Below are 20,107 nucleotides of genomic sequence, written 5' to 3' on the forward strand. Positions count from 1 at the left end.
CAATGGTTTTGCTACAGTATCTATGATTTTGCTATGGTGACAGCGGTTTTGTCTTTTTTATTTATTTATTTTAACTGAATCTTTAAAAATCATAGAAAATTTATTAAATAAAAAAATTAAATTTGTTGGACTCCACATGAGTAGATCCATACCATGAATATATAATATGACATACTTTAGTATAAAGTTTTTGTTGTAGATTTTACAGAAAATAATAGATCAAAATCGTCTTATTATTTTCTGTAAAATCTAAAACAAAAACTTTGTACTAGTATGCCATATTATATATTTATTGTGGTAGATCTACCTATGTGGAGTCCAACAAAATTTGATTTTTTTTAGTTTATGATTTTTCTATGATTTACTATGATTTTTTAAAGATTCAGTTTAAAGCCACCTGAGGGGGTTATTTGAACGGTTTTGAAAAGTTTAGGGATAAAACGTCCGGTTTCAAAGTTGAGGGGGTTAAATAGTCCAGTCCCATAGTTGAGGAGGTGAAGTAGACTTTTTTTTTTTTTGCACATCCCTAAAACCGGGATGGGTTCATCCTCTTCGGTTGAGCGATGGAACAAAAAGTTGAGCTATGCGAATATCTCTAAAGCCGGAATGTGTCCCATACAGTTGAGCAATGCGAACATCCCTAAAACCTTTTGGCGTTTTTTTCGAAAGATTCTCACAATTACATTCCTGATAGTTTGATTTTAGAATATAGACCCAGAGCTTAGCGCTAATAGTAACACTGTTTGACGCCAAGCTAACATTGCTTAGCCCTATGGTGGATGGCGCCAAGCTTGATAACATCACCGATGGCACCAAGGGTGCGTAGTTGTGCACATGGTTTGTGGGCTTGACACCATTGTCATTGGCGTCAAGCAGTGTTAGCTTGACGTCACTGACAATGACGCCAAGCGCTGGATCGATATTCTAAAATAAAACTAACAGAAGTGTAATCGTAAAAATCTTTTGAAAAAAGTAAAAAAAAAAAGACGGCGTGTCCATCGTCCTCTTCGGTTGCGGCCGACTGCTTGAGCTGTGGAGCTGGGGAGGAAAGTGATGCGTGCGAGGAGCGACGGAGAGAGAGAGAGAGCAGAGATCACGATTCACGACCGGTTGACCACTTACCTGGCTAAGGCCTTATTTAGATGTGAAATTTTTTTTGGATTTTGCTACTTTAGCACTTTTGTTTGTTTATGATAAATATTGTCCAATCGACTAATTAAGATCAAAAGATTCATCTTGTGATTTACAGACAAACCGTGGAATTATTTTTTGTTTTCGTCTATATTTAATGTTATATACATGTGCCGCAAAATTCGATGTGACGGAGAAACTCAAAAACTTTTTGGTTTTCAGGTTGAACTAAACAAGGCCTAATTTGGCCGGAAATAGGAACTGAAGAGAATAGTGTTACAGTTTATAAGACAATTAAAAACAAATCTGTTTGGCTCACTGAAATTTGGCTCACGCTAATGCTTATTTGTTATGAAAGAAAAACACCATTTCTTCACTAAAAAAGTACAGATAAGGAGTTCAAGCAAACAAGGCCAAGGTCTCCTTGAATTTCAAGAAAACACTATTCTTTCGTGTTAAGGCTCATGATCCATAGTCTAAAGTTTAGACAGTGAACTTTATACCACTTTCTCTTGAGGCCTTGTTTAAAGTTTAGACAACCTAAAAAAAATAGACCACACCCATGAGTTAAAGTCTAAAGTTTTAGCCATCAACTTTAGCCAAATAATCTTTAGATCAAAGAATCCAAACAAACCCTAACAAAAAAAGCTAGCAATGCATTATCGTTCACATAGCAAATACATCAGGTGCACATAATGCCCCAATTTACATGCTCTCAAATACAGTACGAATATACATCATCTCATCCACTCATGTCGATCAAGAGGCGTGAATTTGATCACTCCGAGTCTCAGTGCTGGACACCTGTGCTGCACAATTTTATCAGGTCCATCAGGGTAGAGTAAAGCACTTCCAGTGAAAGGTACCCCAAAAACCTACGCTTCTCTAACTCTGGACTATCCGCTGACATCTTCCCCTCCTCCATTGGGTGATCAACAGTGAGGTACCATGAGATGCAGCCATATGTGTCATCCGGATCAACATGTGCCACTAGGCCAAGTGTTTCGCCTTGGTCAAGGTCAAAGTACAGGCACAGGAAATCTCTAGTCACATTCATCCCAAGAACCATCGCTTCATCATGGAGCCAGTGGATTACTTGACTGGCAACCTGCAGATATACAAAATAACAAGTTACCAAACTAATAAGGTTGAGCACTACAAATGGTTTGCAGAATTTGCATGGAACTGGTAATGGACAAAGGTTTTACCAAGGGGCATAACAATTAGAGTGCAGTGATTCAACATTAGAGCTATGCATAGAATATATTCTTTGGCAAACTTTTCTTGGGATATAAGAAATAAGTACACAAGCAATTTTCCAATTTCCATCGTGCTGATCTACCCCAAAAAAAAAAGAGAGAGGGAGGGGGGAAGCATTTCATCACCTGCTGCAGAAGCATCATTGGGAGGTCTTCCAAGTCACAATTGTAACTATTTATCAGACGTCCATCAGATGGCTTCCCAGTCAACGATCCAGCAATGCTTGGAGAGCCCTCACCCATTAAACTAATTTGGCCATCTTTCAAGATCACCTTTGTACTAAACTGTGACCTGGATTTGTACTTTAGCTTGTGATGATCTGAAGGCTTTCTGACTCGATCAGTGGCCAGGATAGGCTGAGGAACTTTCAAGCAGAGAGACCAGGACGACGTCCGAGAATGCCATGTAGGAAGGGAACACAGATGGAGATAAGGAACCCTACTAACCTGCATTAGTGAAAGGAAGTCACAATGCCAGTCTACTATAAAATTATATTAATTGACAAGTGTAGAGTAGTCCAATACCACACTTTCCAGCTCCAAATGTACTTTGTTAGAAAATATCCTGTGAGACACTGTCATGCAAAAATGACTTAGCAGGCCACAATCGTCAGGTGCAGCCTGAGCAGAACTCTGGTAACGAACCATATGACGAGATTTCTCCCTGAGTTTCCTAAGAATGTTTTCATGGAACATATGTAGCAGGTAAATTTCTAAGCATTTGGGGTTAGGAAACCCTCTCACATCCTTATTTGAAGACTCCTTCCCATTTACAGTGGCTACTGCAAGATTTTCAGTATAATCTGTATCCATATGATCTTCCTGCCCTACTGTTTCTGAGATACTATTCTGTCGAGAGAGCTCAAGCGAAAGGCACAAAGAACACTCCTGGCCAATCGCTAATTGGAGAAAATCTTCGCACATCCCAGTGACATTGATGCCTTGAGATTGGACAAATGTCTCCCGGATCACCATATCAAATACCTACAAGAGATATGCACTAAATCAAGTGCGATGGTGCAGGTAAAAGTAAGGAAAACAGCAAGGTGAAGACTTCAATGATTCTTTCTATACATGGTGCTCTAGTTAGTAAGAGGACTTTGTGAAAATCATAGGCATTTAACCCACCTGCTCCTCAAATATGGACTTGTGGATGTCACGAAGGATGGAATGTGCATGTTTGATAGACTTATTGACATCACCATTCTCCAAAACATCCTTTTCGGCTTCAGTAGTAGTGTTGGTTAACGTGCCTTCTTTCTTTTTAATAGCACTTCTTTCTGCATTATTGGCTATGTCTCCACGAAATTGAAGGGTCAAGGAACGGAAAGACTTCTGTGGTATTTGTACAGACAAAGTGCCTGAAGAGTCTTGATCAATCGGAATTAAAGATAATGGTGATAATCGAGGCATTGTTGTTGTGTCTAGCTGAGAACTATCAACTAGATCAAACATGAAGCCTTCACTTCCTGGACTCCCAACAGCTCGCTGCCGCTTCACTTTCCAGTTCTGCTGCAATCTGCAAATGCATCAGTGCTTTGTGTCAACAGCTTCAATTTTTTAACAGCTTTTACATTCAAATTTTCAACAGCAGTAACTACCTTATTAAGGAGCTGTAGAACCTAGTCTCCTTTTGGAACTGTTGCTCCATTGTCCTAGCAGATTGTTTGAAGTACCGTGACAAATGCTGAGAGATCCCAAAAGGCACAAATAAATATTACGGCAGTAAGCACAATAATAAACAGCAGAGCTTGAAATATCAATCACAGAGATATTCTTTTTCTACAGTTCCTTTAAGCTCTGGTTTTCTTTGCTGCACTAGTCTAAAAGAGCTCCATGCATTCATTCCATTGATTTGAAAATGCTATCTAACTACAGAAGATAGCCACAGTACGGAACATACCCTAAGGCGCTGGAGCTTGGTGGCAGCAGAGACTGCCATGTCAACAAGTATTTCGTTTGGCTGCGACTTGGGCTTCGTTGTCGAGGCGACTGCCACAGCGTCATTAGCCTCAACCTGAGGCATAATTTTCAACATAGTCATAAGTGATCACCAGCATTGCATTGGCAGGGACTGAAATTGGGTGCACATCTGCATTTACCAACCGTGCCAATGAGGTCTATGACGACGGAGAGCTCATGATGTGCCTGCTGCAGGCTCTCCATAAGGCCCTGCCAGGGCCATACCTGCTGGGTAGTGTCAGCCTCAGCCGCCTTCTTGGCCTTCTTTGCATCCTTCTCTATGACCCAGGAGAAGTCAATCCGGCGGATGGCCGCGAGTCGCTGCTCCTCGTTGCTAGTGTCCCTGCAACCGCAGACACCACCCAGCAAGCAGAAGAAAGGAAAAGCGCATGAGTTCCTGGTGGATTTGAGCGGAACAGATTACAGGAGCAAACTTACGGGGGGTAGTGCTCGTTGCCAATCTCATCAATGGCCTCAAGGCGCTTGATGGGGAGCTTGTCGAGGTCCACCCGCACGTCATCTTTCTCCATGGAGCTCCTTTCTTTTTGTTGTCTGGAGCTCACTTTGGCCCTGTTTCCTTAGCTAGCTTTTTTATAAGTTTCAGCCAACCATACCTTCAACACAGGCTACTCGGGTTGGAGCAGGTAGCTCAATCAACGGCTGGAACAGATCCACAGGTCGCAGGACGGTCAAAGTCGTAGGGGCTGCTCAGTGTTGCCTTTGCTGGATCTGCAGGGCATCAGCCGTCAGCCGTGGTACACCGACAAGATGGAACTGCATATAGTCGTTCTTGTTGTGTCAATAGACAAGTAATGCTCAAGTACTTGAAAACAAAATATTCTTGGGGTTGTCGAACAACTAACTAGTCACAGTTTTACAGTTAATATACCAAGAAATACAGAGTTGCTAGCATCGGTAGACATCAGCAATCCTATTCCCTAAATAAAATAAAATAAAAATTCAGAATTATTCACAGTTTTGAATGGCTGTGTGCAACTGCTATGCAGCTATGGACAGTATATGCGTATCATCCACATACCAGTATTATATAGGGTACTGTAAAATCCCTCAAAAGTAAACTAGACGAGAAAATAAAAACATGATAATAAGGTCTCAACTAAGCTATTTGTGGTGTTTCGCATGAAATGATATTCTGATGGATGCAAATGTTCTATCTGGAGAATGCTAGCTAGTGAATCCAAATGTTCTGTGGTTCTTTAAATTTCAGAAACTCTAATTAGCAGAATCCTGTGTACTATACCTTGCGATTGCGAGGCACACTGAAAATTCGGAGCTAAGGTAGTGTTTGGTTGCAAGGATTTGGTGGGATGGAATGGGATGGACCTAGTTTAGACGCTGTTTCGATGGGAGACAGGCAAGGGGCAAAGTTATCCCACCTGGAATATTAGGAGCATATTCGGCTGACTGCCGTCCCTGAAAATCGAGGGGACAGAGTCATCCCCGATTCACGACGTCTGAGCGCGAGTGGGAGTCGTCGAGGCCGATGTCTTCGTGCGCAGGGGAGCGGCCGGCGAGATCTGCGCGCTGGCTGGAGCAGAAGAGGCAGGAGAGGCGGATCCGAGCTCGTGACCGGTGAGCTCTGCGCTAGGGAAGGGCCGGCGCCGACGAGCAGGAGAGGCAGCAGAGGGGCAGAGCCTGGGTGGGCCGCGGCAGCGGCTGGGTCGGGCGGCAGAACGGCGGGGCGGGCGGAGGAGCTCCTTGACGCCGGCGGCGCAGGCAAGGGAGACGGCACGGACGAAGAACTCACGAGTTGAGGGCGTGGGCGAGGACGAACTGGACCTTGCGTGAGTTTTTTTAGCAACTTCCGTGTGCGCTTTGAGGAAGATATATCGATTGAGAAAAAAAAAGCCCAATACGTACAGAAAAAGAAAGCCCAATACGTAGACATGAATGTGGGCCTAAAACAAAGTGGGACCCCTAAGTACACGTAAGGCCTTATTTAGTTTCCGCCCAAACTTTTTGTCCCATCATATCAAATATTTTAGCACATGCACAGAGCATTAAATATATATAAAAAATAATTAATTGCATATTTTACATGTATTTTGTGAGACAAATTTTTTTAAAATTTAATTAGTTTATAATTAGATACTAATTGCTATAGTTATAAATATACTACAATATTCAAAAACTTTTCTTTTCATGAACTAAACAAGACCTAATTCTGAGAATTCCTTAATTCTACTACAGTGGCCATGCCACTTTGAGGAGCTGCCGAGCACTCTTAATCTTTTTCTTTTGAGGTTACAACACTCTTAATCTATATCTATATTATAATATACTTATCTATCCTTAGTACTAAAAAAGGTAAAATTTCTAATCACTTTAGAGCAACTCCAATCGTTTGCTAAAAGTATTTGGTATCTTAGGATTTTTGTTAAAATCACAAAAAACAGCTTCCAACAAGTTGGCAAAACTACCTGGCAATTTTGTGAGCTTGGTAAAATTCCTCTTTCACTTAGCAAATATGCCAAGTCCTTCATTGCTTGGCATCACGTGTATTTCAATTTGCCAACTTTTTGGAAGCTCAATTTTGTGATTTTGGCAAAAATCCTAGGATGTCAAGTTCTTTTGCCAAGCGCAAATAGCAAACTGTTGGACATCATTTTTCCACTTGACATTTAGTTTTAAGACTTGGCAAAACTATAGATTTACCAAGTGAGTTTTAACAAACTGTTGAAGTTGCTCTTAGATTTTCGTCCAACCTAATAATTTCTAAAGTAACTTTGTCTCTGTTATCAACTTGAAAACCTGTTTCCCCCCTTGGAAACCTTTTGTGTTCGCATGTTCTTGTCCTTGTCCGTTTTCTTTTAACTCTTTCCAGTTTTCTCCATCACATATATAAGCATAGAACCCCACGTTCAGTTTTATATGCGATTTTTTCTCTTTTTATCTCCCATTTTATATAAACAAAAATAATAAATAACAAAAATAGTAAGCAGTCAAAACGATACGTGAGAAGAATCTTCAGTACGAAACTTTTTTTTTGTTTTTTCTCCCTTTTTATAATAGAAAAATAAATAATAAAAATAGTGTATGAAATTGTCAAACATTTATTCTTCTCTAGCGAATAAGCAATTTGTTATCCAAACTAATCTATATATATCTATACCTTAAAAAGATGTAAAAAAAAATTTCAACACTTCTAAAAACTCACCTCGGGGCTTGAGTTCATCCCCCCACATATCAAAAAACCCCAAATCGGATATCATGTCCTTAAACTCAAATAACTCATGAACCGTGCTCACAAGAGTGTAGAATAACTCTCATATGAAGTACGATTCCAACAGGGCTGGGTTCCCTCTATGCGACATATAATCCATGCTACTTCTATCAAAAAAAAATCCATGCTACTTCTTTTTTTGTGTGATGAGGTATTTTTCATCTTCATCTGTATAGCGATTTGATGTGATGTGTAACATGCACCTCACCAGTAAATAGCAAGTGTTCTAGTTGAGTTTTGTCTTAATTCATTTTTACAACATAATGCATACCGTTACCGAAGTTGTTTTTTTTTTTGGAAGTTCTGTTGTTTCACTCGTGTCAGCTATTGTTGAAACTTGGAGTTCGTTCGTTTCTACGTGTAGTAGGGCATATAGGTCCTTCGTGATCTATTTTTACTAACAGTCACTATACTGTATAGCGCTGAAAATGAAACGTGCATTGAATTAGTGATAATGGAGGCAGACCGCTTCAACTGGGATCTCACCATCATCTCCAAGTACGTCGGCGACGTCGACTACCTCTAGAACTGGGAGCACGACGGCCATCGACGGCATCAACAACCACATCGCTGTGAGTAGAGTCAAAGAAACAGAACAAGGTTGTGTTTAGTTCTCCTTCTCTTCTAAAAGATTTTTGGTTTTGGTTTGTCATTTTATATAATAAAACTAAACACCATATAGTTTTTTTTTTGTAAAAAGTTAGTTATTCTCCATTTTAAATTTTGGTAGGTAAAGAAAAACCCCAAAAAGCCTCAAGAGGCTCTTGTGAGGACAATAAATTTTACGTGCGAGTGCATGGCTACTAGTAAGAAGAAATAGCACAAGTGCACTTTACGATTCCGATGCAAACTCCAACAGCTCTGATAAATGGCAAGGACATACTATTAACATTACACAAAATCAGGGCACTAAAAGGAGCTGCGACCTTATTGGCGTATATAGTACACGAAGCAGTGACACAATAAGCGCCACCATTCACAGGAGTTCCAAATCACAGCTGCTGCAACGGGCAAACGATATAGTTCATCATAAACTTAGATGCAGAAGCTACAGCTAACAGAACTGCCACCAAGGTTTGTCTAACTACCAATAGGTTACGGCCATAATCCTTCAGATTGGCGGAGCTAAGGAGCATTAGCAGGCCTAGTAAGCATCCTGTCAACTTTCGCCAAAAGGCCCTGCATCTCCCCCAGAAGCTTATCTGGAACAGGATTCAGCTGCCCATTTGATGAGGTTGCCTTGTTCAAAGCCGAACGGCGGGCTGAAATCATATCCTCAAGGTTCTTCCTAATATCTCGGAGCGGAGGCTTTGAAGCAAGAGACGGTGAAGGCACAGTCAACTTGATTGGAGAGAAATCAAGCCTTAGTTTAGCAAACGGAGGCCCAAACTGACCAAGAAGGTACTGACAACCGTTCTTGTACGCCTCCTCAGCTTCAATGCTTTTCCCAAACACAACACAAGCACTACGGGTAGTTTCTGAAATATCAGTCTGAGCCTCGATCAAGTAGCCATACTTGCCAAATGTGGATAGTAGCTCCTGTCTGGAAGGAACAGTGGTACCAGGTTCAAATTCCACGATAACGGCTGCTGGATTGCTGAAGTGCTGTGCAGCTTTCTTCTTCTTTTTCTTAGGAGTAAGGTTAGCAGGGTCCAGCCAAGTGCCATTGGTACCTTCACCACAAGAATGATTTACCACTTCTGCAGGTAGCTTCACTTTCTTGACAGGTTGTCCATCCTTTTGAAACTCATCTTGGAGCGAATCATTCACACCTATTGTATCTGCACCATTACTGTCAACTTTCTTAAGCATTTCTGGCAACATAGCTTGCAGAGAAGCATAAGATTGCTGGACTGTGCAAACTTCTACACCCCCAGGCTCTTTATTTCCATCCACAGGCTGAGACATGTCTTCATGCATAGGAGACAACTCACTGCTGACAAGCAAATCTCCAGCATTTTGCAGATTTTCATGTATGCGAATATCAGCATCGGGCATTGTTGCTTCCTTTGAAACACTTCTGTCAGACACATGTGCAGCGACACTCTGCACATTCTTGTTAATATGATTATTATCAGTTTCCAACTCTGTTGGTTCCTTAGAAATAATTCTGTCAGGCACATCTGAAACATCGCTTTGCACATTCTTGTCCTTGTGTACACACGTTTCTGGCTCTGTTGCTTCCTTAGAAACACTTCCGACAGGGACATCTACAACAACGCTTTCTGCACTCACTTCTATGTCATTATTAGCTTGCAATTCCATTGCTTCTGTCTGAACACCTCTGATAGGCACATCTACAGTAACATTTTGCACATTCATTTCTGACCTTGTTGCTTCCAAGTTGGCCACATCATTTTCTTTTGCGGATTGTTCAGGCAACGTATTACCCACAGCCAGAACATTTGCTTGGGCCCGTTCATTTCCTGATTCCGCTGCCCCGGGAACCGCGGCTGAAATAGGAACTTTCAAAGGTGATGGTTTGCCCTTCTCATTCTGAACACCTACTCCTACACCCCTTGGACCACTTCCCGCCTTCATTAGGGTTCTCATATCTTCTGCTTTCATTTGCCTGATAGGAATAGCAGGAGTGATTGGTATACCAGCGCCAATTGTAGCAGCAGGAGAGGTCTTCTCCCGCTTCTTCCTCTTGATGGAAGAGCCACCACTCCCAGCTTCATCCTTTTTCCTGCCCCTCTTTGACACACAACTGCCTTGTTTCAGAACAGCATGTGAATCAGAGACTAGATCCACAGCAATGTTCATGCCAACATTTCTAGAGCCACACATGAGTGGACTTTCATGTGCCTTAGAAGACTTATAGTCAGCACCATGAATGAATGTCATGCTTCTAAACAAACGTAGAAATTCATCAGCATCCTTTGGAAAATCGCCCATATGGTTGGGAACCTCCCCTAAGCCTCGCACCAGCAGCAAGACATCTTCCACAACAATGCTGCCTGGCAATAGCGACACATTTCTGCCATCTTCAGCAGCTTTGGGCACCAATGCCTTTGGCAGATCAACGGGTTCACGGGCAATCTTGTCAAACACAACCAAGTTGGTGTATGGTGGCGACAGGTACTTACTCTTCTTCCGCTCTCGCTTTCCTGAGGTTACATGCTCAGCACTGTCAATCTTGGCCTCATCCTCCGCTGCATCCCGCTTGCCCATCATTTTGCTGAGACTGCGCTTCTTCTGCTTGGGTGTCTCCTCCGGCCTCACCAATGCCTTGTGCTGGTCCTCGGCAAGCCAATCATCAGCATCTCTGTCCTCGCCAGCAGGCACATCAAGATCGATCTTGTCCACAAGGTCGTCCGGCGGGCGCCGCGGGTAGTGCTGGGCGCCATGTGGGCCCCACCCCTCCCCGACCGCGCCGACCCAGCTCTTGAGCCTGGCGCGGTCCACCAGGCCGACAGAGGAGACGTCCAATGCGGCCTCACGGAGCGCCTCCAGGAACTCGGCGGGCGCCAGGTTGGCGACTCCGGTGACGATGCAATCCTCTCCGGGCGGCAGGGGCGGGACGCAGGCGCAGGTGAGCTGGGCGCGCAGGGCCGCGACGGCGCGCGCCTGGGCCTCCTCGACGGCCCCGAAGAATCCGCGCGCGATGCTGCCGCGAGCCATCGCGTCGGCGTCGGCGTCGGCGTCGGCGAAGCGCAGGACCCGCGCGGGAGGGGCCGACGGCGCTCCTCCGGAGGCGGCGGGGTCGACGAAGTAGGAGACTTGGGCGTCGCGGACGGCGGAGGCGGGGCACGCGGCGAGCATGCGCGCGGGCCACCAGCAGTGCCGGCGGGGCTTGGACGGCTTGACCCAGACGAGCTCCCCGGCGGCTAGGGTTTGGGATGCTGCCGCGGTGTCCGCGTCCGCGTCCGCCTCGGGGGTTAGGGTTTTGGCCTCCATTGGTGCGAGGAGGAATGGAATGTGGGTGGCGATGCGGCGCGAGTGGCGTGAGGATTGGTGGTGGGTGCGGGTCGGGGGGGATAGGAACGGGAACGGGATGGAAGGGGGAGGGTCGGATTCGATTGGAAAGTGGGAGGGGGGGAGACGGCCGGCCGAACGGAAAAGGGAATCAACTGGGAACGGGAAGCCTAGGCCTAGCTGGTAGCTGCTTCCGGCGGCGGCGCGGCGGCGGCGGCGGCCCGGCCGTGGTGTGAGCGAGTCACGGACAGAACCGCATTGATATGATAGAGTGACAGTGGGAAATGGGGGAGTGGTCAGTGGCTCAGTGCTGTCTGCTGTGTGCTGGTGTGGCGAGAGGCCAGAGACGTGGGTGCAAGAGAAGTTGCGATGCGCTCACAATTTGGCTGGGGAATCCACGAAAGCGTCGGGGAAGCCCAGGACCCAGGTGGCCCGCGTGGGCGGCGTGGCTGGTGGCTCCATCGAGAGGCGGGTACTCGGAGTCGGAGCGACGCGTGCGGCCTTGCGCCTTGGGGATGGTTGCGGCCGCCATGCCTCGTCCTCACAGTGCAGCTTCTCGTGTGTTTGTCATAAATATTGTCCGATCATAAACTAATTAAGGTCAAAAAATTCTCAATTTATAATCAAACTATGTGATTAGTTTCTGTTTTTCTCTATAATTAATGCTTTATGCATGTGCCATAAGATTCGATGTGACGGAGAATTTTGTAAACTTTTTGGTTTTCGGGGTGAACTAAGGGCACTCACAATGCAGACTCTATCATAGAGTCTAAAATTATTTATTACCTCGAATAATGTGGACTTAGAGTCTAAATAAGACTTGAGGTCTTATTTTTTCTACCTCTTTCTTCAATAAATAAGCTGTCACATCAACAAAATACCACAAATAATATGTAATTAAGTGTCTTGGACTCTATGATAGAGTCTTTCATTGTGAGTGCCCTAAACAGACCTTAGTGTTGTGAGGAGAGTCGAGTCCGTTTTTGATCGTGTTTGACTTCCATGGACAAAGAGATATGACCATCTTGCTCTTGCAATTTGGTAAAGCTATTATTCCTCCTCCAAAAAACTTGAGCCTTTTGCCTATATGTCATTATAAAAGATTAAAATAACTTACACACCATTGAAGTTTTAAAATACTCTTGTCTGAAGTTTTTTTACCTGTATGCCACTTTCGTCAATTTTGTTGCTAGTGGTAGTTAAAGTCCAGTAGAAAAGACGTTTTTACCCTCAGTTATAAAACGCATTAAAAGTTTCATTCTTTCCCTGTGCTTAGAAAAACTTCACTTTGACCTGTAACAACTTGTATGTGTACAAGTGAATTTTTTTAATAATTATAATAAATTTGAAATACATAAAAAATATTCATTATAGTGAATATTCCAAAATTTCAAATTTATTATAGTTATTAAAAAATTTACATGCACACATACAAGTTTTTACAGTGATTTTTTTTCATAATGATAAACAGAAAAAGTGAAGTTTTTTGAATCGCATAAAGTTACAATGGCACTAGAGGAGAGAATGATTTTTTTGGTGTATTTATAATTGAGGGTAAAATCGTCTTTTTCATTGGACTTTAACCGTCGTTATATGCAAAATTGACAGAAGTGGCACACAGGTAAAAAGAACTTCAGACAAAGGGTACTCACGGACTTTTCAAATTTTCAATGGTACATAGGTCATTTCGATCTTTTATAATGACACATAGGTAAAAAACTCAAAAAAATTCCCTTCCTCTTATCATTAGCATTTCATCGAGCACATGGCGGGCAGAAACAAGAACACTACCCGGCAGCAAGAATGACGGCTGGTGGCCGGTGATGGCCACAGTGGTGTTGTGTGTCCATCTAGGGGCCCGTGAGCATATGTGGAGGGGCATAGCTCCGCCCACAACACTTTGGGGTGGCGAGGGTAGAGCAGCCGACGGCGGTGGCTAAGACTGCTCTAGCGGCCAGGGTTGCAAGTGATGGCGCAACATGGGAAGCAGTGTGTCAAAGGAAGCGTGCACATGAGGAAGGGGATGACAAGGTTAGCTGGTACGGGTACGGTGTGAGGAGAGGAACATCAGTGGCAAAAAGGACGTGCTCGGCTGGTGGCCATGGTTGCTATTCTGCGCGAGCAGTAGAGAGTGAGATGAAGAGAGCAAGAGTAGAATGAGGGAGAGGAAACAGAGCTCGAGCCTGTGATCACGGTCGGCGACGACAACTCCTCTACATTGACACGAGGACAATGACTATGGCACATGCGTGACGACCAAGAGCAGGGTTGAGAGAGTGGCCGCCACCATCCCGTTGTTGTTGTCCAAGGCACGACCCAAGGTAGTCGCGTAGCATTCACAGACGAGGAGGTGGAAGAGCTCACCGCTGGGGTTCGGGACTCCTGCACTGAGGTGGTGGAGGGTAAGCCTGACACCGTGTCTGCCACGCTGTCGATGGCCTACGCCACAATGTGGTTCCTTGCGACATCGTGTCATTAGATGCCCGCATAGCGCACCACCTCTCGGATGGATCCCATCGAGGATGGGCTACACCGGCCGGATCCCAGGAGCCAGCAAGGTAGGCTCTCGGGTGAGCACAGCCTCTCCTTGTCTAGCGAGATGTGGGCGGGGAAGGGGAAGGACGAACGAAGGATGTGAGAGTGAAAGGCCGGGAGGTGACGAGTTTGTAAGGATGCAAGCGGCGTAGGCCAAACCATCTAACCCACTGGGCTACCGCACCACAAACCCGCGTAAACCCACGCCGCGAGCCCGCGAATCAGGAGCGACTCAACGCAGACCGTCAACGCAGCCCAATGGCGCCGCATGGACCCACAAAGAGCGTGCGATTGCGAACTGCGAAGGAAGAAGGAGGAGAAAACTGCGAAGGAAGAAGGGGGAGAAAACTGCGATTGCCAATGGCACCTTAAGGAATTGCAAGGATCCGTTCGTATGCATGTTGTTCGGTGATGATGCGTCGTGCGTGCATGCACGAGGCCAAGGTTAAACTGAAGCGCAGGTCCTCAGCTTCCTACATATGGAAATAGAGATCATCATGGACCAGCAGTCCAGGACTATCGCATGACACACAGTCGGCGACGTAAGGACGCACACAACCAAAGCCGCGTGAGCGATGCGGCGCTATGCGGGCTGCCGCATAAGCCTACAAAAGCAAGCGGCATGGCCTGGGCTGCCGCATGTGCCCACAAAAGCTCTCGCAGCTCGTGTGGACGCGGGGCGGGCTGACCGCCGCCGCCCCACTTGCATCCTTACGAGTTTGCACACCGCACACTCCATCTCGCTCCACCAGACCAGGTCGTGAAAAAACAACCCCCCCCATGGACGGGGGCACTCGGCTACTCAGTGGGGAGGGATATAAGTGGCGCTGGGGGCTCTCCCTTTGTGTTGGGTTTGATGTTAGAGGCGGGGCAGTTTTGGGTGTGTTGTTCTTTTCCGTGTGGAGGACGTAAATTCTAGAATGGGTAATGTTGTTTAGGTCACGGTTGTTGGAGATAGCCTAAGTAAATTCATGCTTGCTTATCTCGTCTCATTGTGGCTTAAAACAGCATGTTGGCACGATAAAAGTAGACTAGTGTCTGGTGGCTTAACATAACATTTTTTTTCATGATCTTGGTGTTGAAATTTTTTGCTTCCTTGGCAATGCACCAACCAAAACCACCTTTTACTTCTGCGTGGGAAACTCCCCTAAGCTTTTCTCCAGATCAAAGAAAGAAAATGTCACGGTATACTGCAATAGCATCTGCTGGCATAAAAAGCAAAAAAGAATTCTATTCCCGTTAAAGCATGCCCTGCCCTGCACATCTCTGCTTTCTTCTACACCGAGGCGAAAATTATGCCGGTGAGAAAAGAAAAAAGGATACAACTTCTGCGGTGCGGGCGAATGTCCTTTATTCACCAACGCTGACAATGACATATATTCCAAAGTGTTGGCAGCAGGTTAACCGCAGAGTGATCAAACGCAAAGAACACACACGTATCCCTTCTTGTCGTGATCAACGAGCAAGCGCCAACGGACGCAGGAGACTGAAAGGGGACGCGGAATCAGATGCCGGAAATGCATCGCGATGCCGATGCCCTGCACAATCCGTTTCCCAATCACCACGCTTGCTCTTGATTAATTGTGTGTTGCGTATGCTTTCTCTAGCTCCCAGTGAATCCTTCCCCTCACTATATATAAAATGCAGAGCGCGCGGCATTGCAATTCGCCAATTCGCAACGCGGGTCTCTCTGTAACCAGCCCAAGATCACCACGCTCACTCGATCGTCTCCTGACCAAAAGCGAATCCAACACAGGCAGCATGGCTGACGACCAGCAGCCGCCGCCGCAGCGGTACTGGTTCCCGTACTGGACCGCGCCGCCGCAGCCGCCGCCGCCCGCGCCTGCTCCTGCTCCGCGGCCGGGCGTCCGGCCGCAGCTGTCGAGGCGGGAATCTCGCCCGGCACCGCAGCAGCAGCCATCGCCGCCTCCTGCAACAGCAGCAACAGCGTCGCCGTCGCGGCGGCCGTCGTCGCACCCGCAACAGGCGGCGACGCCGGGGTCCAGAGGCGCTGGCGGTGGTGCTGGTGGCCCTGCTCCACCACCGGCCCAGCCGCAGCCGACGCGGCTGTCCAGCAGGCCGTCCCCGTCGCCTGCCCGCGCTCCGCCACTCTCGCCCGTTCGAGAGCCCAATGCTCCAGCGCCGGCGCCGGCGCCGGTACTGGTTGCCAGAGAGAACAGGCCGCCTTCTCCTCTTCATCCTACTCCTACTGCGCATGATGTTCCTACGCAAAAAGACATCACCGTTCCGCAAGAGAAAACCATCCATGAACCGCTTGTAGCATCCAAGGCACAAAGCAAGGCCCCGGAGAAAGAAAAAGCCAAGGAGAAAGAGAAGGAGAAGGAAAAGGATAAAGAGAAGAAGGAGAAGGAGAAGGAGAAAGAGAAGGATCACAAAGATAAGAAGGACAAGGATAAAGAAAAGGATCACAAGGACAAAGAGAAGGAAGGTAGCCAGCTGCACAAGGAGCTCAAGGCGGGCGTCGCGGACATGGTGCAGAAGCTCAGCTCTACGGCGCCGTCGTCGACCGGCGGCGGCCACGAGCGCGCTGGATCGGCGGCGGCGGGAACGACCATCATCACGCTGGCCGGCGAGAACAAGGGCGCGTCCATGAAGGTAGACAGCAGCGCCGTGGCCGACGGCAGGGGGGACGCGGCGGCGGGCGGCAAGGAGCGCCGCGGCCACAAGCTCGACGGCAGCGTCGTCGGCAGCAGCGGGAAGGAGCAGGGTGCGGGCGGCAAAGGGCTGACGGCGTTCGTCAACAGCAACGTGCAGGTGATCAACAACTCGCTGATGCTGCAGAGCTCCTGCAACGGCGGCGACCCCGGGGTGCACCTCAAGCTGTCCACCAAGGCCAAGAAGAAGGACGGCGAGGGAGCTGGTGGGGGCAAGAGTGGCTCCGCTGCTGCGCCAAAAAAATGATCAAGCTTCATATCGCTGGCGCGCGCATGGCTATCGAGCAATGACGAAAAAGTATAAGTTAAGTATCCATCAAAACAGAGAGTTGAACGGACCTGGTTAGCATCGATAATTTTATCTGGAGTATATGTACACATCATGGATGTGAGTCTGCAAAAATTCGTGCTGAATGATGCCTGTAAAACTTAACAAGATGCCATAATAAGCAAATCTCTGTGCACATGGTCTCTGATCTCTCTTTATGTTTGTTATTTTTAAAGGAATCTCCAAATGTTACTTGTGAGAAAAAATTGGAACCCACGAACAATAACCATATCGTTTTCTTTGTGGTAGAGATTGAGAAAAAAACACCTCCACATCCTTTCAGGTTGGATGACTTGCATATATGTAGTCTGAATGGCCTGTATAATCATTGTATTTTTTTCTTGAAATTATTAGTGATAGAGATTGGGGAAAAACACCTCACACCCTTTAGAGTTGGGTAACTTGCATATATATAGCTTGAGTGTCATGTGTTACATACACATGTACAAATACATTGATGATAACGCTTTGGGAATTTCTATGATTTTTCGGATATTACTCCACTATTTTTTAGAGCTAAATAGGTTTTTTTTTTGAAATATCTAGAGATATTTTCATGAGCTATAAGAGCAACTTCAAGAGCTTGACTAAAATTAATAGTCAAATTTTATTGCTTAGCTATTTTATAGAATAGAAAACATCTTAAAAAAAGAGGAGGTCCATAACAGTCTTGCTATTTTACAAAATCAAATATCTAGTGTCAGTAATTGACTATATATGGCCACCAAAATTCAAGCGATAACCAACTCTCTGTTTTACAAAACCAAATAGCACATCTATTGGAGCCTACTTTTTGCTATGCAAATTCTAAAATAGCCTCCATAACAAAAACAACCAAGCTCTTGGAATTGCTCTAAATTTTTTATTGAACTTGATGTATCCCAAATCTATCTTCAAGATATTTTTTGGGAAGATTTTTGAAAGTTTAGAGATATTTTATGCGGTTTAAAAACCCTATCAAGTATTTACCATTTTTAACCTAAAAGAAAGATAAAACTATCTTCAAAACCACAATGAGGTAATTTGAAAGGTTTTGAAAGTTCAAGGATAAAGTGTCTGGTTTTGAAGTTTGAGAAATAAAAACTCATTCAGGGAGGTAGAATAATTTTTTTTCACACCTAAATACAGGCCCAATGCAAATGTTAACATTTGTTGGGCTCAATGCAAGTGTAATCCTTGGGCTCTCTGCGGTGGACTAACGGGCCGGTTCGGCCCGACAAAATCCAGTGCAGAGTCTCCTAAATCCTGATCAGCAGCAGCCGAGCTGAGGAAAGGCGACGGCCTGCCGATTTCTCCTCGTCCTAAAACCCTAACCCCAACTCCCCACCCCACACTCGTCTTGCCGGCGGCGGGGACGATGAGGGCTATCACCGGCGGCGTCGTCTCCTCCGAGCCCTGTTCCCTCCGCACGGCCGCCCTCTTCCTCATACGCTTCTCCAAGTCTGCCGCCTCCCACCTACCCTCCTCCGACTGCCATACCTACCTCCGCACCGTGACCGACGCCACAAGACAGCTCGGCCGCTTCCGCAAGGAGCTCGGCGCCAGGCAACTACAGGGCGACGCCAACTTCGATGCCCATGGCTACGAGGATCCGGTGGATGGCCGTAGAAGGCACCAAGACCAGGAGAGCGAAGGGGGCATGTCGGTTGCCGCTGATGGTTCCCACCGCGATTCTGCCGCGGGGGCGGAGCTAGATCTTGCCTCCGGTAAGAAGAAGGCCAAGAAGAAGAAGAAGAATGAGAATCCACAGGAGGATAGAGCGGTTGCCCGTGCTGACTCGCACATCCCCCCTTCACCAGAAATTGCCACTGAGAAGAGGAAGAAGAAGAAGCATCCGAATAAGGAAATCATCGTCGATGTGAAGGTTGAAGAAGAGCTGGTGAGTGAAAAGAAGAAGAGCAAGAAGAAAAAAGAGAAGTTTCATGTGAAACTGGAAGAGGATGTGAATGCGGTGGAAGAGAAAATCGTGAATGGCAGTGAAGAAAGAGTTGCCAGAACAGAGAGGGAAAGGAAGAAAAAGAAGCATGAACAAGAGGAAGGCCGCACTGAGGTTGTGAAGGAGGAGAAGACAATTGCTGATGGTGATCTAGACATAGAGAAGAAGAGGAAAAAGAAGAGGGATAGAGGTGACATTTATGACAATGGTTCAGAGCTGGTAGAACATACAAAGAAGAAGCAAAAGAAGCATTCTGGAGATTAGTTAGGAGAATCCTTACTCATTGGAGATGTATGGGAATTTGTGGTGGGTGTGGTTGTTTTTGCTGTTGTATTTTGGGCTTCAATTTGATTAAGGTTGGGCTCTTTTGGCTACAGTGCTAGACTCCACTGTTTTGTTCTGTATAACATCCAATTTATATGCCATGGCCATGAGGCTCAATCAATGATATTACCATTTGAATCGTTACTTGAAGTGCTCTGAATTCCATGCTATACCCTATATTATTAGAATTACCAATTAGGCAATTACACCCTACTATTAGAATTGCCAATTACACCTAAGAGAAAACAGGACAACACAAATTATACATTCGAAATTTAACATTTTATTGATAATGTGCACAATGAAACAGTTCATTATGTTTTCGTTGACTGTTTAACTCTGAAAAAGTTTTGCGTGTTTTAATTGATTGTTGATCTCATATTTGGAAGTTGGACAATTATGCTTTGTCCCATTTAGACTAGCGATTTGAACTGAAAGGCTCATAATAGGGGTTATTGTTTTGCCGCATTAACTTGCTGTAAATTTTGCTCCCTAGTCGATTAGGCAACTTATGTTATCTATAAAATTCCTGAAATTTCTAGTTGAAGCCTAAAGCCAACTTTGACCGATTGCTGTGTTGGCATATTGACTAATATGGTTACATCTGTTTTGTCCCCCCTCAAGGATTGGCAGATCTGTGCCATGACGATTCGATTCACAGAATATAGAATATGTTAGTTTTCTTGTGTGTATTTTTCCTTTGCACCAATCATATGCTGAAAATCTCAAATGATATTCCAGTCTGAACATATGCTATTTAGACTAAATACTAAAATAATTTCACCTGTCATTCAA

The 20,107-nt window shown here is 45.6% G+C and overlaps 4 protein-coding genes across 6 annotated transcripts; 2 read left to right on the top strand and 2 right to left on the bottom strand.

Moving 5' to 3' along the window:
- Positions 1,614–6,166, bottom strand: LOC8072356 (mediator of RNA polymerase II transcription subunit 17). Of its 3 annotated transcripts, none has more exons than XM_002457478.2 (9): positions 5,750–6,166; positions 4,791–5,081; positions 4,497–4,695; positions 4,294–4,407; positions 3,992–4,077; positions 3,519–3,909; positions 2,916–3,374; positions 2,517–2,837; positions 1,614–2,239 (listed from the first exon to the last, which is right to left on the bottom strand). In XM_002457478.2, the coding sequence occupies exons 2-9, from the start codon at positions 4,880–4,882 to the stop codon at positions 1,922–1,924; spliced, it is 1,980 nt and encodes a 659-aa protein (XP_002457523.1). In that variant the 5' UTR covers positions 4,883–5,081; positions 5,750–6,166; the 3' UTR covers positions 1,614–1,921. The 3 variants fall into 3 exon arrangements, with proteins under 3 accessions (XP_002457523.1, XP_021311689.1, XP_021311690.1); XM_021456014.1 differs by having other exon boundaries at positions 4,791–5,126; XM_021456015.1 differs by lacking the exon at positions 5,750–6,166 and adding an exon at positions 5,614–5,731 and having other exon boundaries at positions 4,791–5,126.
- LOC8072357 lies at positions 8,457–11,877 on the bottom strand. Its single transcript, XM_002457479.2, has one exon. The coding sequence runs from the start codon at positions 11,494–11,496 to the stop codon at positions 8,722–8,724; it is 2,775 nt and encodes a 924-aa protein (XP_002457524.1). The 5' UTR covers positions 11,497–11,877; the 3' UTR covers positions 8,457–8,721.
- Positions 15,415–17,201, top strand: LOC8072358 (putative uncharacterized protein DDB_G0290521). Its single transcript, XM_002455288.2, has one exon. The coding sequence runs from the start codon at positions 15,691–15,693 to the stop codon at positions 16,969–16,971; it is 1,281 nt and encodes a 426-aa protein (XP_002455333.2). The 5' UTR covers positions 15,415–15,690; the 3' UTR covers positions 16,972–17,201.
- Positions 18,307–19,456, top strand: LOC8079093 (glutamic acid-rich protein). The gene has a single exon (XM_002455289.2). It carries the CDS (start codon positions 18,410–18,412, stop codon positions 19,250–19,252), a length of 843 nt encoding a protein of 280 aa, XP_002455334.1. The 5' UTR covers positions 18,307–18,409; the 3' UTR covers positions 19,253–19,456.

This window comes from Sorghum bicolor, chromosome 3 (genome assembly GCF_000003195.3).
Source record: "Sorghum bicolor cultivar BTx623 chromosome 3, Sorghum_bicolor_NCBIv3, whole genome shotgun sequence".
Classification (NCBI taxonomy): Eukaryota; Viridiplantae; Streptophyta; class Magnoliopsida; order Poales; family Poaceae; genus Sorghum; species Sorghum bicolor.